Source organism: Mytilus edulis, chromosome 13 (assembly GCF_963676685.1).
Source record: "Mytilus edulis chromosome 13, xbMytEdul2.2, whole genome shotgun sequence".
Classification (NCBI taxonomy): domain Eukaryota; kingdom Metazoa; phylum Mollusca; class Bivalvia; order Mytilida; family Mytilidae; genus Mytilus; species Mytilus edulis.
In genome coordinates, this window is record NC_092356.1 from 19,521,407 (window position 1) to 19,538,328 (window position 16,922).

The window sequence follows — 16,922 nt, forward strand, 5'->3', positions numbered from 1 at the left end:
ACAATAAAAAGAAAATATACCAAAAGAAGAGGATACAATAATGAACTGTGGTACATATTTGATAATTATCCAGATGACATCCCTGGATTACTGGTATCTATGTTTGTGTGTGAATACTTCGGGTTATTTATACATAAGCTTTACAATTCTGCATACAATAGACTTCAAGTTACCAGATACACGTATAATACTACAACAAAGGGGGTCTGGAAATATCATGTGCATAAATTCACCTACCTATTTTGCCAAGCCTGTTGTTAATTCTTCTCTCAAACTTCTGCATCTCTTCTCTTACAATAAGCAATTGTTTCTCCTTGACAACGCTGCCGTTTAGATGTTTAAAGCCAATACTTGTGGAAATCGTCAGTTCTTGTAGTGAATTATTCAATAAAGTCAAAGATGATATTACAGACAGCCTCGATTTTTTGGACTCAGATTTTGCTTTATTCAACTCATGTTGTTGTTGTGAAGTAATGTTTTGTAAATTCTCAATGATTTGATTTGAGGTCTCCTCTGCCGACATTAATTTCTCCATTTTTTCCTCAGTGGTATTAAGCTTTCGTTTTAAATTAAGATTTTGTTTTTTTAGAAAAGCAACTTCGCAATTAACTTTTAACAGAAGATCGTTGTAATTTGTTGTCAATTTTTTAGACATATATTTTTCTTTTTTTAACTCACGTTGTAGTTCTAAAGTAATCGTTTGTAATGTCTGGATCGTTTGATTTGAGAATTCTTCATTTGTTTTTAGTTCCTCTATTTTGTCTTCAGCTTTGTAAAGCCTTTGATTTAAATCTTGGTTTTGTTTAATCAGAGAATCAATTTCACTTCTATCCTTTATAACTGTTTTAAGAAGATTGTGGTAATTGCTGGCCAGTGCTTCCACTGTGACGTCAATTCTTTTCACAAAATCTTCATCCATTGATTCAGCTTTCCTCGAACTGACATCTAATAAAAATCCGAAACAGATACATGACAGAACAGTTAAAACAAACAACCACATTTTGTTCAATTCACCAATTTTTTTTCTAAAGCAATAACGCATTAAACATCATCCGGGTTATTTCACTCACTAGGTCATGTGTTACGTCTGTGTTAATTAAGGGTGTAGTTAAAATAACTAAACATATGTCTCAACTCATTACGATAGATAGTTCACCTTTAAATGTCATGATAATACGTTTCATGATCTGCTGTACTTATATTTGTCAAATTTGCGCTGTATCTTCCACCTAAAACATCATTTAAATTAGGATCATGGCCTCCAGTTTGCACTGTTGTACATTGGAAGCTTATATTTCTTTTATAATTTTACAAATTGATTGAATAACTGATCATTGTATATATAACTTAGATATGTAAAACAGGCATGTTGAGTGTTTATTCTTAACATCCGTGTTATCACAGATAACTTAAGAATATCTATCAACTCTTCACCTCGTAAGATAAGTAAACGTGTATTATAGGGGAATCTGATCTTATGGGTTTTTTTATGGAATCTGTATCTGTTAACAAACTTTTGTTTTATTTTATTCTATAATTCGCTGGAAAAAATAGCATAGATAGATTGATGCAAATAAATGTCAAGTGAAAACATTATTATAATGTTCAGGCTAAAACAGATTATAAATCGATAAAGTACAAATGTAGGTTATATTGATATTGTTATCATGGTTATGTATCAATCATCGGTTGTAGCAATATTTCTAGATATACATCTATAGCTATATGGAGTGGTGTAGTGGTTAGCGTATCGGACTACTAACATAAATATTCCTGGTTCGATCCCCGTTCCGAGGAACAAGTTCAGGGACTAAATTTTCGGCTCTCCCTTGACACCATTTGCAAGTATGGTTATGAGGAACGATGAGAGTTTGTCGGAAAGCGACGATAATTGGCTGTCCCGTGTTTAGATAGAGCAAAATATCTTGCACGTTAAAGACAATCGTGTAGATTTTCGAAAAAGAGCACGCTAATCCCACTACAAGTCAACACTTGCACCAGCAAAGTGAAAAGGGATTAATTTAAATTGTAATAAGTCAAACGTGTTTCCCACTCCACTATAAATAAATATGTTTACACTGAAAAAAATAAACCTAACTATGGCCTTCAATAGAAAAAAAATAATCTTCCTTATGTTATGTGACGATGGTGTCCGAATGTATTTCTCAAGTAATTTTAGTTAGGATAGTATGATTTCATGTTAGTACATTACGTTTATATACTTATGAATGAACTAAGGTCAGTTTAGGAATTTATGTCAGGTGTTAGGACAATTTGTTTTTTCCTGACATACAGCAATTTTAGAATTGTACATTTCGTACAAGTGTTACTGAATTCGGTTTTAATTGTAATATGAGGAAGGCGCTACCTTTAATGCCAGCTTTATACTAAGACTATACTATATCCTATATATTGATTGGTTGTTGGTTGTTTAACGTCCAGTGGTAAATATTTCATGCATGTTCAGGACAAATGTCCTAGGCTACATTATTAACATATAGTTTTTGTCTAAAATAAACTTATAAGTTCAGATGGAAAATGTTTAGGGAACGATCATTGAACTTCAAAAGGCAGGAGAGGGTTATGGTATTATTTCAAAAAAAATATATTCTTATTCCCAAATTGATGAACAAAAATCTGTTCAAGCAGAGGACAAAAAAAATTTGAATCCAGATCTTCACCAAAAATGATTTTATCTTTCAGATATGAAAAATAAATTTAACTTTCATGTATCTAAAAATATTTAAAACTTCCGAAACCGCACAGGTTAGGTTGTACACAGTAGTTTTTTATGTGATAATACGGCTGTATTTGCCAATTTGTTATGATGAACCTTAATACTAGTGTTAAATTTTGACTAAATAATTTTAATTGATAGCAATGAAGGGGTTCAATGAAAAAAATCAGATTCAAACAAAAAACCATTTGTATTCCTGATCATCTTCAGTTTGTTAGTTCTACATCAATTCCATGTCCAAATTCAGAATCAGTTTTATGACATTTCTTGCTTATTTTCTTTCGTCAGCTCACTTTTCAAGTTTTTATATGACAGCAAAATAAAATTGAGAATGGAAATGGAAAGTACAAGCATGTCAAAATATTTGCTTTCGAGTAATGCTTAATCATGCCATAGTTGTTTTCAAGAAGACACATTTGGTTTTAAGACAATAACTTTATTATAAGTGAATGGATCTCTATGAAATTGTACTTAAAGGTTCAATACACAAAAGGAAGATTAGAATTGATCTTTGGGTTATGGTACAACTTTTTTGGGGGTGTTTTTTTATCAAAATTTTTGGGTTTTCTTTAAATATTTTCCATATTTACATTGATTATACTCATCTAGTATATATAGATGCAACAAATACTGATTTGGCATGAGTTGCACACAAAATAGGATGTTTTAAATATTTTATCTGTAATTAGTGCATTTTTCCTATGATGTGTACTTCTTAATAAAGTCGACATGAGTATCATGATAAAGAAAATATATTTGGTAAGTATTTTTACAATTGACATGCGCCAGTGCGAGGCAAAAGGATCTTCTTTCCCTTAAATTCCCAAAATTGCACATGATTTTTTTTTCTCGCAGAAACACATGAGTTATTTGGTAAATAAAGCACTCGTCAGTGTTGAAAACTTTTAGTAATAAAAATTATGTTTAGCCGTTTTGAATGTTTCAATAATTGTGTGACAATTTTAACAGAAAATGTACAAATTTAAACACTTGATGAAATTGCTGCAGCATTATCTGCAGAATTTTGATAACTTTCCTTATTATATATTCGCAAGGATATAACTAACATATAGTCCATACTATTCCGATCTGAGTTTTTATTCATACATAAACTGGCATGGCTGGTACTGTTCCAAGTTGTCTTCTTTTCCTGTTTCTTTTGAAGTATTTTTTAAACATGTTCAGTCACTATAAAGCGTTACAATTCTTATTTAGACGCAACACATGAATAGTAACCAAAAAGGTACCGCTTTCACATGAGAGAAGCTAGGAAAAAAAGTAAATGTACACATTTTCAATATTTTTGTAGGACTTAATACTTTCAATATCATATGAAATTAAAGAGATATGTAGTTAGAGACTTCTGCTGCATAGAAATGTTTGGGTTCAACTTCACCTGATACCTGTTTTTAAATTAGTCCATATTGAAGTTTGAAGGTTCCCAAATTAAAATATGTTTGATTTCAACTAACATAAAAAATTTGGTGTTTTTTATATGCTAAATATACATTGTACATCTGTGGTCATATCAGGCTGTGCATGGCGAAGCACCTTTAGGTTTGTATTTTTTTTATTTTGGTCATGAAAATAAATTTGTAGTTCTGTTGTGAGGTTGCTAACATGAGAGTACCCAAATTGCACCTATATTGTCAGTTTTTTTCACCAACTTTTTTTTATGAACCAGACAAAAAAAAATCTGTGCTTATTTTGTAGACTATCCTTGTTTACAATATAGTTACACCAATTTAATTTTGAGTCCATGCAGAGTCATAGAAAAATGGATTTCAACTGACCTCCAAACAATCCATGATTCTGTAATGAGGTCAGTACCCAAATTCCATACATCATTACATGATATTTCAAATCCCTAAAACTGGAATATAAACAGTTGTTTTGTTTTATTTCTTAAATATTTCGAACAATTTGACATTATTCCATGCTTCAACTTTTATTTTTTGAAGAAAAGGATGCTGGTAACAAATTTAATTTGCTCATTTTAAAAAAGATGATAATTGGATAACTTCACATAGTGGAAGAAAACTTGTAAGATTGCCACAGCTTTTTTTGTTGAATAGGTGCAATTTTGGTTACTGAGTGCAGTTTTGGTACTATGTTATATAACTATAAGTGTGTATTGCTAAATAGGTTGAAATGTGAACCTGATATAGTGATAAAGTACTCGGTAGAGTGAAAATGTTTTTTGATCAGGTTTAAATTGTCAGATGCATAAAATATACAGGTGACTGTTGCAGCTTGAATTTTTAAGGATGTTGCCGAAATACATGACATACTCCCAAGTTACATGCCCTGTACATGTATATATCTATCAAAGTCGTGGTATTATCATGGGTTATCATATTAACTCCATCTTCCCTTAAAATCCAATTTTGGACAATATGTGAGAATACAATGTATACAGTTTGTACTTAAATGTACTACTCAGACTCAAGTCTCCAAGTATCCTTTCATGCTTAAACTTTAAGAGAGAAAACAAAAGTTTCCTTCTCCTGGGACTGTATCTGATTAAGTGATGTATGTGACATAATCAGTGAAAAGATTTGTTGAGAGTTTGCCAAAGGAAGTCGTGAAGTTGCTAACATGAGAGTACCCAAATTGCATCTATATTGTCATTTTTTTAAGTACCAAACAGATTGTGAATTATTGGGGGGGGGGGGGGGGGTCATTAAAGTTTTGAATTAGGCTGTGAGCTACATGACTTACCCTGATCACATTCAACAGACAGTATAACCAACGTCATTATCACTATTCTTTGATATGGGGAATTATGTGGCAGGTGAACATAAGTAGTCATGGTTAAGTGACAACCAGTGCACCGGAGTTTACCCAATATGCCGCATGGCCATTATAAAAAAATCCCGAAATGTATTGCTTGCAGAGGTTTTTCCCATGGCTGGACGGAACTTTTACGCTTAATATGTTATCATTAATTATGATTTTGTGACTTTTAAATGAAGTACCTGTGATTATTAAGGAACTTTGTTTTGACCTCACTGATATCAAACAAATCAAATCTAGTCTTAATCTTCCTCCTCTAGCAGGAGCTTCGCTTCTATAGCGTACTTCTCATTTGCACCCCAACCCTTACATACGGGGCACATATAAAATCAGTATAATATTTTCATGATAATGGAAAAATGAAGCAGACGAAACATGGCGTCAGACGTTGTTGTCCAAACTTCGGTAATTTCCTTGGTACAATAAAATTTAAATAAACTTCACAAGTTACCAAAATTTCTGAATTCTTGTTTTTGTTAACAAATAAAAATTCATGTCGTATTTCACATCGAAATTATTCCTATCTGTCCCGTTTTTTCAAGTTCGCGTTGAAACGTTAATTCGGCAGCCATTAAAAAAAATCGTACGAGATTTAACGAGAATGACGGTCTTTTCAGATGAGTCGTGTAGAGAGAGTTATCGTTCTTTATTCCAAAACGATGTTCTACCATAAGTGCCAGCTAAAGCTGGCATATTATTTTTAGGATTGTTATAGTTACATATATTCGAATTAAAATATGGATGATAAAGAGTTGATCGTAACACGTCTTCTGATTGGCTTAATTTTTTTTCTTCATGATTTACTCCTTAAAACGAATGTAGAATTAAATTATAAGGAATGATTTAAATTTGACTACATAGTGTCAACCAGAATGATTGTTGAGTATAATTCTAGATAAATCGCATTGATTATAAAAAAAGTAAGTTATACTTGCCCGACCAATTTGTATGTCAATATTCAACCTTTAAAGATTTTTTTTTATGAAAGCTAAGACCTAAAAAAAATAAAATATATTTGAGATTTTCTATCCTAGGTAAACATTACCATGATAGCTATCTTAAATTTGTTTTCGGAATGTTTGTTTCTCGATGCGCTCCAACATTTTACCTCGTATAACCTTTTAATTTTACCATTGTTGTATTCGAGTGTCATGATGGTCATTGCTGGATCTTTTATAGACCACCAGTTGTGAGCCGAGTATCTATGATTGTTTATATACATCATAACACTAAAAGAAAGTATAAAAAATGTTTTGGAAAGGATTTACAGTAAAAATAGATAAACAAAAACTTACAAACTTTGAAGATTATAATATTAAGTTGGAGTTGTATTATGTAAACAATTCAGAGTTGACTAAAACAACCACAAAACTTAGTTAACTTTAAACAAACAAAAAAAGACACGCAGCTCATAAAAAATCAAAACACAGACAGATGATAGATACATAAAAGATAAAGAAAACTGATTTACTCCAGACAGACATGCGAATCTTTAACAACTAATTAACACAGACATATAAATTCTACTTATCTAAGATGTGTTGTAATAATTTTTTAGAAATTGTCTACCATGATTACTAGTATTTAATTTAACAATAGAATAACATATTTTTTCATTGTAACAGAAAGGCCTCCCTCTTATAAAATACAGAAAACGGATACTGTTAAGACCAAAGTTGGTTGGTTAACTTATTTTTATTTGAAATCAACACTTTATTGTAAACAAGCATTTTTAGAATGTTTCGGTCCCCTAATCGAGAGAGTACTTATTTTTGTGAATCGAATGCGATGAAGCTAATTTTGAAGTTAAACGTTTTTGAAGCTATATTAGAATACCATGGTCAACCCAATACGGTATGTTTGTTATATATGAGTCAAAGAATATGTGTATTTAATAGAAGTTTTTTTAAGAGTATTTTGACCATTTTATCGTAACTTTTAAGACGCCATAAATTGTAAAAGAGAAAACATAGAAATGTTTAATATAGAAAAAAGATGGACCTGGTATAAGACATATATTTGGTTGTCAGCATTATATAATGCATATAAAATCACATATAAACTATAAGAAAGTATTATTAAAAGTATGATTTTAGATATTTTATGATCACGTCTTCTTGCTGTATTTTGTTATGGTAAAGTGTTCATTTTGCTGTTTCAATTCTTTATTCTATTTTTGTGTATTTTTTGTATTTCAGTTAATCCTTTCATGTGTATTAAGAGAATTGAAATAATAAAGAACATGTGAACTGATTCGTAACTAATTACTGATGGTATATTTGGACCCACAACCCTACATTACATTAACGTATTGACTCTAAGTTATGGATATAGAAGCTAGTGAACTTGGTGAAGAACAGACAAACATGGAGGAAGATTTAGACTCAGCGTCTGCAGAAATGGAAAATACTGCAAGAAAAAGAACCTTTACAGAAAAGGGTAAATTATATGAAAAGAAAAACAATCGATGACATGTTTGAGGTTATAAAGAGACTATGTGAAAACACTTTGTCATTCGTAGAAAAAAATGCACCATTTGAAGTCATAAGAAGTAAATTTTCACTATGGATGGATAAATATGAACATTATTTGGAGCTACATCAGAACTTTATGGCAAGAATAAGGGAACAAGAGAAGGAAGAGTACATTTATATATATGAAGACAGAGAAGCATTTTTATGTGATTTCAAAAGAACAATTGAAAAGTACTCTTCTGATTCTCAGAGCCAGACAAGTTCTAGTCATAGAGGTGACCGTTATACTAGCCGTCAAGGTCCTGCGTCGCATCATAGTGACCAAAGAAGCACACATAGTAGTCGTTCCTCTATATTAAGTAACATATCATCAAAGAAGCTACCCGAAGAACAACAAAGAGTCGAATTAGAATTAAAGAAGGAAGCTTTGAAAAAGAAGAGATTGTTAGAATTGGCAAAAATCAATATTCAGATGGATGAAGAAGAATTAGATTTATCAACAGGAATTGCTGTATCAGATGCTAAGACAAATATATTAAACAAGTATGAACTGTTAGAAAACGTAAAATCAGAAACACAAAGCATACGTAGTTAGATATTGTTTAAAGAACAAAAACAAGATAAATTTGCTAAAGTTAAGTTAAATCCGCATGCATCACATTTTGAACCGAAAGTTGAGAAAGTGGAAAGGTCAACAAATAAAGGCACTACAAATATTGGTACAGCCACTTTAAGTTCTACTTATTACAAAAGTCCAATAACCTTAAAGAAAGAATATATCACAACTACAACTAATAGACAAGATTCTAGACCTACAGATCAGAACAATAATTCAGAAGCCATTACTGCAATTATAAAAAATCTGAAAAAACCTATGCCAGAAATTAAAAAGTTCTCAGGTGACCCATTAGAATTTAGAAAGTTTGTGAGACAATTCACAGTTAAAATAGTACAAAACAGTGATACAGAAGATGAAAAGATGAACTATCTAGAACAATTTACTTTTGGAGAAGCACACAAAGTAGTGTCCGGCTTCAGTCATTTAAGTGGTGAATATACTTATCAAGCCGCAATGGAACAGCTTGAAGAAAGATATGGCAACAGTGAGGTTATAGCGTATGCCTTCATTAAGAAAGCCCTTGGATGGCCAACACTGAAAGCAGGTGATTCGAAAGGTTTGGATGAGTTTTCACTTTTTCTAATAGAGTGTGAAAATGCAGCACATAGTATTAACGCTTTACGTATCCTAGAATGTCTACCTATGCATTAAATGGACTACAAGTATGTGATATAGACACTAACTCTGTTATAGACTTACCTACTGTGTATACTAAGGATAAAATGCCGGTTGCCAAAACACACATTCCTACAAATGAAGAAATTGTAAAGTGGCCTCATCTGAACAACATAGTACTTCCTACCTTCCTATAATGTACCCGATGCATATACTCCATATGACATTGCTACTGGTCCAGCAGGTTCTCCTCATGCTACAAGGAGTAGATTAGGTTGGATAGTATGGAACTTGATTCGAAAGGGTTTGCTGAAAAGGTACCAATAACTGAGTTAAACCAAGAAGATGGAAGAGTGTGGTACATTCCTCACCACGGAATTTATCACAACAAAAAACCGAACAAGATTAGAGTAGTATTTGATTGTTCTGCATCGAACATGGGAGTCTCGTTGAATGCATTGTTATTGCAAGGACCAGACCTTGCTAATAATTTGATAGGAGTACTTTTACGATTCCGTACTGAAAAAGTTGCGTTACAAGGTGACATAGAAAGTATGTTCTACCAAGTAAAAGTTCCACTCAAAGATAGAAACTTATTGCGATTTTTATGGTGGCCAAATGGAGACATGAACAGCGAACCAGAAGTATACAGGATGACCGTTCATATTTTTGGAGCTACATCGTGTTTGTAATTTTGCGTTGAGACAAACTGCACAGAACTATGGAAACCAATTCGAGCCACAAGTTGCAGAAACAATTTTGAACAATATATATGTAGACGATTGTTTAGTATCGACCGAATCAGACGAAAAGGCAATATCGTTAGTAGATGGTGTTATATCTCTTTGCACAAAAGGAGGCTTTAATATGACAAAGTGGACAAGCACGAGTTCAACTGTAGTAAAATCAATACCAGACAAGAGTCGCACAAAAAACACTAATCAGCTTGAATTTGAGAACAAATCATCCATTGAACGAGCGCTAGGAGTATCTTGGTACATCGATAGAGACGTATTTGGTTTTCAAATAAATACCAATGATCATCCTTATACTAAGCGAGGAATATTATCAGTTGTAAGTTCTGTGTACGATCCGTTAGGAATCGCATCTCCTTTTGTACTCATAGGAAGGTCAATTCTTCAAAATTTATGCAAACAACAAGTTGATTGTAATGTCAACACAGATTCATTGTTTCTCGGATGCCAGTGATATCGGTTATGGCATGGTTTTCTATCTTCGTTTAATTGATAAAACTGGGAGGATTCATTGCTCATTTGTTCTTGGGAAATCACGAGTTGCGCCTCTGAAAACAATTACCGTGCCTAGAATGGAATTAACTGCTGCAGCAAGAGCAGTTCGATTGAGCAAAGTTATTTTGCAAGAGTTGAAATACAACATCGATAAAGTGTTCTTTTGGACAGATAGTATGACAGTGCTGCGATATATTTTCAACAGAAATTCAAGATATCATACGTTTGTTGCAAATCGTCTTGCTTTAATACATGAAGCTACCGACAATGCACAGTGGAATTATGTAAATACGAAGCAAAATCCAGCTGACTTTGCTTCGCGTGGAATGACTATTTCGAAATTTCAACAAAATCCTCAATGGATCAGAGGACCAGATTATTTGTGGTTACCAGAATGTGAATGGCCACAAGTATGTATGGACTTGAAATTTCCAGATAATGACTCGGAAGTCAAACGAAAATCAGTGGTTAATGCATCAATTGTGGACGATGATTATGATGAATTTAACAGTTTTGAAACCTTGATTTCCCGATGTTCTGACTTTGACAGGTTGAAAAGAATTGTAGCTTGGTTGTTGAAGGCCGTAAACAACTTTAAGCAAACCACCCGAAGAAAAAACGACTTAGCAAATGAGAATGAAGATAAGTTACCTACACAAGCAAAATCCAAGCGACTAATTAAATCAAAGAAACTAGTCAACACTCTGAATCTAAAAGTACAGGATATACACAACGCAGAAATGACTATTATTCGTTTTGTTCAAAACCAACATTTCGATGAAGTACAGCGATTAAAAGCTAAGTTGAATGTTAAGCGAACATCAAGACTGTTTAAACTTGACTCATATATTGACGAAAAAGGAATATTACGAGTTGGTGGGAGATTAGCAAGATCAAATCTAACCGAAACATCGAAGCATCCAATCATACTGCCAAAACAATCTACACTATCATATTCAATTATACAAGGAATTCATAGATCGATCGGACATTTAGGGAAAAATGCTATTTTAACCGAACTCAGACAAAAGTATTGGATCATAGGTGCTAACGGTATAATCAAGAATATTGTCTTTAAATGTGTCATATGTAGAAAATATCAAGCACCCATCATGCAACAGAAAATAGCGAATTTGCCCAGCGAAAGGGTGACTCAAGATACTGCACCGTTTACAATCGTTGGTATGGATTACTTTGGACCTTTTGCAATTAAACAGAGAAGGTGTACTGTTAAACGTTACGGTGTGATATTTACATGTCTCAAAATAAGAGCAGTACATTTGGAAGTAGCCGATTCCCTAGACACCAGTTCTTGCATTAATGCAATACGGCGATTCATTGCACGCAGAGGAGTACCCAAAATTATTCGATCGGACAATGGAACTTATCTCGTAGGTGCGCAAAGAGAACTTAAAGATGAAATTGTTAAATGGAATCTGAATCAGATTGACAATTTTATGCTTCAAAAGGGCATCGACTGGAAATTTAATCCTCCAGCAGCATCTAATTTTGGTGGAGTATGGGAAAGACTCATTCGATCTGTAAGAAAGGTTTTGTATTCTATTTTGCAGGAGCAAAAGTTGCGTTTGGATGATGAAAACTTGCAAACATTATTTTGTGAAGTTGAAGCTATACTAAATGGTCGTCCTATCTCAGAAGTACCTAACAGTGTGAATGACTTGAATGTGCTAACGCCAAATGATCTTCTGCTTCTTCGTTCAGGAGAAAGCGCTCCTCAAGGGACATTTGTTAAATCCGACAATTGTGTTCGTAGAAGGTGGCGACAAGTACAATATTTGTCAGACTTGTTCTGGAATCGATGGACAAAAGAATACCTTCCTTTATTAAATCAGAGAGCTAAATGGAACAAGAAGGAAAAAAATCTTCAAATCAATTATCTTGTTCTTATTGTTGAAAACACTCCGAGAAATTCATGGACAATGGGACGCGTCTTGGAAGTCATTACGGACAAATTTGGAACAGTGCGTGTAGCGAAGGTCAAAACTGCTTCTACTGTATTGACCAGATCAATTGGAAAACTGTGTTTGGTTCTGGAAGCTGATATGGACAATGTTAAATGATTGGTTTTTAATATTGATAAGACAGTATTGTTATTATTGAGATATATTTTGACATTTTGAAACCACTTAGGTCTACTGTGGTTAGTTTATAAGATAATTGTGTTCTTGCATGACCACAATTAAGGGGCCGGTATGTTAAGACCAAAGTTGGTTGGTTAACTGATTTTTATTTGAAATCAACACTTTATTGTAAACAAGAATTTTTAGCATGTTTCGGTCCCCTAATCGAGAGAGTACTTATTTTTGTGAATCGAATGTGATGAAGCTAATTTTGAAGTTAAACGTTTTTGAAGCTATATCAGAATACCATGGTCAACCAATACGGTATGTTTGTTATATATGAGTCAAAGAATATGTGTATTTAATAGAAGTTTTTTGGTAAACTATTATAAGAGTATTTTGACCATTTTATCGTAACTTTTGAGACGCCGTAAATTGTAAAAGAGAAAACATAGAAATGTTTAATATAGAAAAAAGATAGACCTGGTATAAGACATATATTTGGTTGTCAGCATTATATAATGCATATAAAATCACAAAAGTATGATTTTAGATATTTTATGATCACGTCTTCTTGCTGTATTTTGTTATGGTAAAGTGTTCATTTTGCTGTTTCAATTCTTTATTCTATTTTTGTGTATTTTTTGTATTTCAGTTAATCCTTTCATGTGTATTAAGAGAATTGAAATAATAAAGAACATGTGAACTGATTCGTAACTAATTACAGATGGTATATTTGGACCCACAACCCTACAGATACTGTTGTTTTCAATTGCAAAATAACAAATATAGATTGTTTTAGAGAAAATTAAAGGTCTTTTCACCTCCACTTTTGACAAAAAGGGATTAGATTAGAAAACGTTGTTAGAAGATGTTTTCTCGGGTTCACATGATTGGTTACTTTACACTTAATCTAATGATACAAGGTTTCTATGTCCTTTGTCATTATATTTGTACTAAACTGGCTACTTCCGATTGGTTTATACCCACAGATTTAAAAATATGTGGTTTTATATACTTTTTCTAAATAAGGAAGATAATTTACTTCTTCCAGTTTTAGAAAATGCCACTTCTGGTCTCATACGATAGTTGTATTTACACACATTAAAAAAATATATGGTTTCTATATACTTAAATGATTTACTTCTTCCTGTTGATTCAAGGTAATTTCCGATCGCAAATAATAGGTTGATGCATGCTTATTAAAAATTTATTGCTTCTAGGTAATTTTCCCTTGATAAAAAGATCATGGCTACTTCCGGTATACTAAACATGCTGGCGGTCACTTCTGGTGTACATATTTGAAGGTCAAATGGCATGCAAAATTTTACGAAAGACCTTATAAATAGCGTTTTTATCAACCTTGTAAAAGAAATAATCAATTGATCTTAAATTGAACCCTTCCATAACAATAATTCCTATAATATGTCATTAGATTGTTTCAGACAAAATGTGTCATATCTTCATCGAAAAAAAGCACACATTTTGCACTAGATCTTTTGTATATATTTCTAAAAGTGTCAGAGAAAATACAAAAACAAACAAATGTCAATATTTTTAGAACATGACCTTGACCTCAAGTTTGGACCAAATGACCTCAAACAAAAAGACCAGGTGTATACGGCTTATAATTTAAAAGTCAATAATAGATATGATCAAAGCAGTTTTTTTTTAAACAAATAACTCCCTTTCTTTTTCAGTTAATAATGATAACACAATGGCAGTAAAGAAATTTAAAAAAATCACACAAGTCATTTTATATTTGTGTGCATGCATTCTTTTATTTTTAAAACATCACAATTAAATTTTGATGTCCATCAATGCAATAACATTTCATACGGACTCCATCATTGATAGCCTTTTATGCGATGAATTTAATAAAGGCGAAGGACATATTTCTATTGACCTTATGAAGACCTTTCTAGCGGCTGCATACTCTCCTACAATCAGTAAAGCTACTCCGAGACAGTGGTAGGAAAAAGCTGTAAGATGGTCACCGAAAATAAGGTATTCTCTCTCTATTATAAGTTGAAGATCTGTCAGTGATTTTCTATAATTACTGATATTGTGTAAATGATATTGACAAAGAAATTTTAGAAAATATGCATATACTACTGCAGGTATCATTTTTGGTAAATTATTCCCACCTATGTATAGTTCATCAGGAATAAGGTTTGACTCGTTAAATTTTATGTCCGATAAATATAGAATTCTAAGTGAGCGAATTATTCCTAACTTTTTCAACATTGGTAAACGAAACAGTTCACGCTGTGAGGAAGATAATGTTGCAAATGGAACTATTTTTTCTGAAGTGCACTTTCCCAATGAATATGACAACACATTAAGAGCTTTGCTGTAAGTCTTCATTTTGTAGAATAGAGACGCCAACATCAACCAACCAGACACAGCATCATGGTGTGTACTTTGTAGTAGAAAACTAACACACTGTTTGTATTGTTTATATTGATACTTGTTACCATATACACTAGACAGTGGTACAGTATTTGCTGCATAATTACTAATTTGAGTTATATTATGTAATGAAATAGATCTTAATTTCTTTGACTGATATGAAAGCAGTAATTGTAAATGTCGTATAAAACCTCCGCTTCGGTTATGAAGCCAACGGCTCAATACTTTTGATTTCATAATTTTTTCAATGTCATCTTCAAAGAATGTCCTATCCTTGAACTGTATTGTTCTAATGTATGATACCCTGGATAATTGTGATGAAAACAAGATACATTGCCATCCATATTTTTTTAATATACATAATGTTTGTAACAGTTTTGTCCTGTTGGGTCCAACAATCTTATTTCCAAACAGGTTGTTTTCTGGAATAAAGTAATGAGGACACATCGAGTGTTCCACACAATAAACTAGTCTCTTGAAGCATCTCATAAAACAAGGTATCAAATTTTCAGGTCTCCACACTGATGTCGGCAACTCCTCAGATAGCCAGAACAAGATGGACTTTATGAAGTATGAACAAAGTAAATCATTACACCCAGGAAACTCGCTTATAACATCTTTCAGAAGAATTTTCAATAGAGAATAACACAACAACTGTGTATGAGTAAATGAATATATCAGAAATTTTTCACCTACAGAGAATGATATACGCCATTTTAATTCCTCACTTAGATTTTCCCCGTTGCCAATTGGTACAAACAGAACACCATGATCAATAACTGTTTGTTTTATCTCACTGGAAGGCCATGAATCATTGGGTCTAGTTATCCATTCTAAAGCTGTTGGTATCCATAATTTAGAATGTAAACAATATGCGATGTCAAGATATCCAGTTGTATCGGATATACACGGTCCATGATGAACATGAATATGTTCAGTACGAAATGATTTTTTAAACTCTTCACTTGAAATACATACATGCCTTTTAATATTTCGACGCATCAACATATTTTCGTTAAGAATTCCTTTTATCAGACGTAGATACGCAAATCCAGGTTTAACATCGTCAGTGTCTAATAGAAGACATATTTTATCAGAATGATAATCATTTACATGCAGGTTCGTTTTTACTGCAATATCTGTCGTTGGTACTACATACATAATATCTAAGTCACTTCCTTGCAGATCAAGTCCTTCACCAACACTTCCACTGGTGATATAAGTAACTAATTTGTCGCTGTATATTCGGTCTTTTGATGCATTCATCAACCTGCTAAGCTTGATATAATCTTCTGATCCAACAATATTCTGACATAGGAAATCATACAGGCAAATGGACATATCTGGTGTGGAGTTAACTGATAAAAAGAGGAAGTAAAAGTATACTTTGTAAAATATAATTGAGCACGTATTTAATCTTTTAGACTTTGATTAGTTAAACATGCTAAAGCATATATTGTAGTAATCATTTAAAAATGACAGAAACTCGACACTTAAACGATTTTCATGGTGGATTCTCTGTTTCCAGGTCAGTTGTCAGAACTTCTTTACTGAAAAGTTTTATAACAAACATGTGTCCGTTAAAAGATAAAAAAAAAATGCATAGCATCTTAGGAATCATCTTTCTACGGCCGCATATCTATTACAAAAATATGAATTGAAACCAGATTTAAATTTAATTATCGTATCAACACCAATAGTCAATAACACATCGTTTGGCTTGCACAACGTTTGAAATTATATGACACTATAAATATTAGCAAATTATTTATTGTTTATGTAAAGTGAATTTTAGTTAATTTTGAAAGCTGTAAAATGTATGTCTGAAACACTAGAACATGCTAAATGCAAAAACAAAAAACTCAGATTTACAAAACAGATATATCCTTTGCAGACAGTGTATACATTACTTAGAGACGCACGAACATACACATTTAA

At 32.5% G+C, this 16,922-nt stretch overlaps 4 protein-coding genes across 4 annotated transcripts; 2 read left to right on the forward strand and 2 right to left on the reverse strand.

The window, feature by feature from the left end:
• Window positions 1–229: 229 nt before the first annotated feature.
• Window positions 230–1,000, reverse strand: LOC139500149 (calcium-binding and coiled-coil domain-containing protein 2-like). The gene has a single exon (XM_071288888.1). The coding sequence runs from the start codon at window positions 998–1,000 to the stop codon at window positions 230–232; it is 771 nt and encodes a 256-aa protein (XP_071144989.1).
• An 8,525-nt stretch (window positions 1,001–9,525) lies between these two features.
• On the forward strand, window positions 9,526–9,933 carry LOC139500150 (uncharacterized). The gene has a single exon (XM_071288889.1). It carries the CDS (start codon window positions 9,526–9,528, stop codon window positions 9,931–9,933), a length of 408 nt encoding a protein of 135 aa, XP_071144990.1.
• A 635-nt stretch (window positions 9,934–10,568) lies between these two features.
• Window positions 10,569–12,572, forward strand: LOC139500152 (uncharacterized). The gene has a single exon (XM_071288890.1). It carries the CDS (start codon window positions 10,569–10,571, stop codon window positions 12,570–12,572), a length of 2,004 nt encoding a protein of 667 aa, XP_071144991.1.
• A 1,833-nt stretch (window positions 12,573–14,405) lies between these two features.
• LOC139500153 (uncharacterized) lies at window positions 14,406–16,325 on the reverse strand. Its single transcript, XM_071288891.1, has one exon. It carries the CDS (start codon window positions 16,323–16,325, stop codon window positions 14,406–14,408), a length of 1,920 nt encoding a protein of 639 aa, XP_071144992.1.
• Between the last annotated feature and the right edge of the window lie 597 nt (window positions 16,326–16,922).

Bases quoted from the DNA above. Each gene is read 5' to 3' on its own strand.
- LOC139500149 (XM_071288888.1), bottom strand. From the start codon at position 1,000: ATGTGGTTGTTTGTTTTAACTGTTCTGTCATGTATCTGTTTCGGATTT.
- LOC139500150 (XM_071288889.1), top strand. From the start codon at position 9,526: ATGGAACTTGATTCGAAAGGGTTTGCTGAAAAGGTACCAATAACTGAG.
- LOC139500152 (XM_071288890.1), top strand. From the start codon at position 10,569: ATGGAATTAACTGCTGCAGCAAGAGCAGTTCGATTGAGCAAAGTTATT.
- LOC139500153 (XM_071288891.1), bottom strand. From the start codon at position 16,325: ATGTCCATTTGCCTGTATGATTTCCTATGTCAGAATATTGTTGGATCA.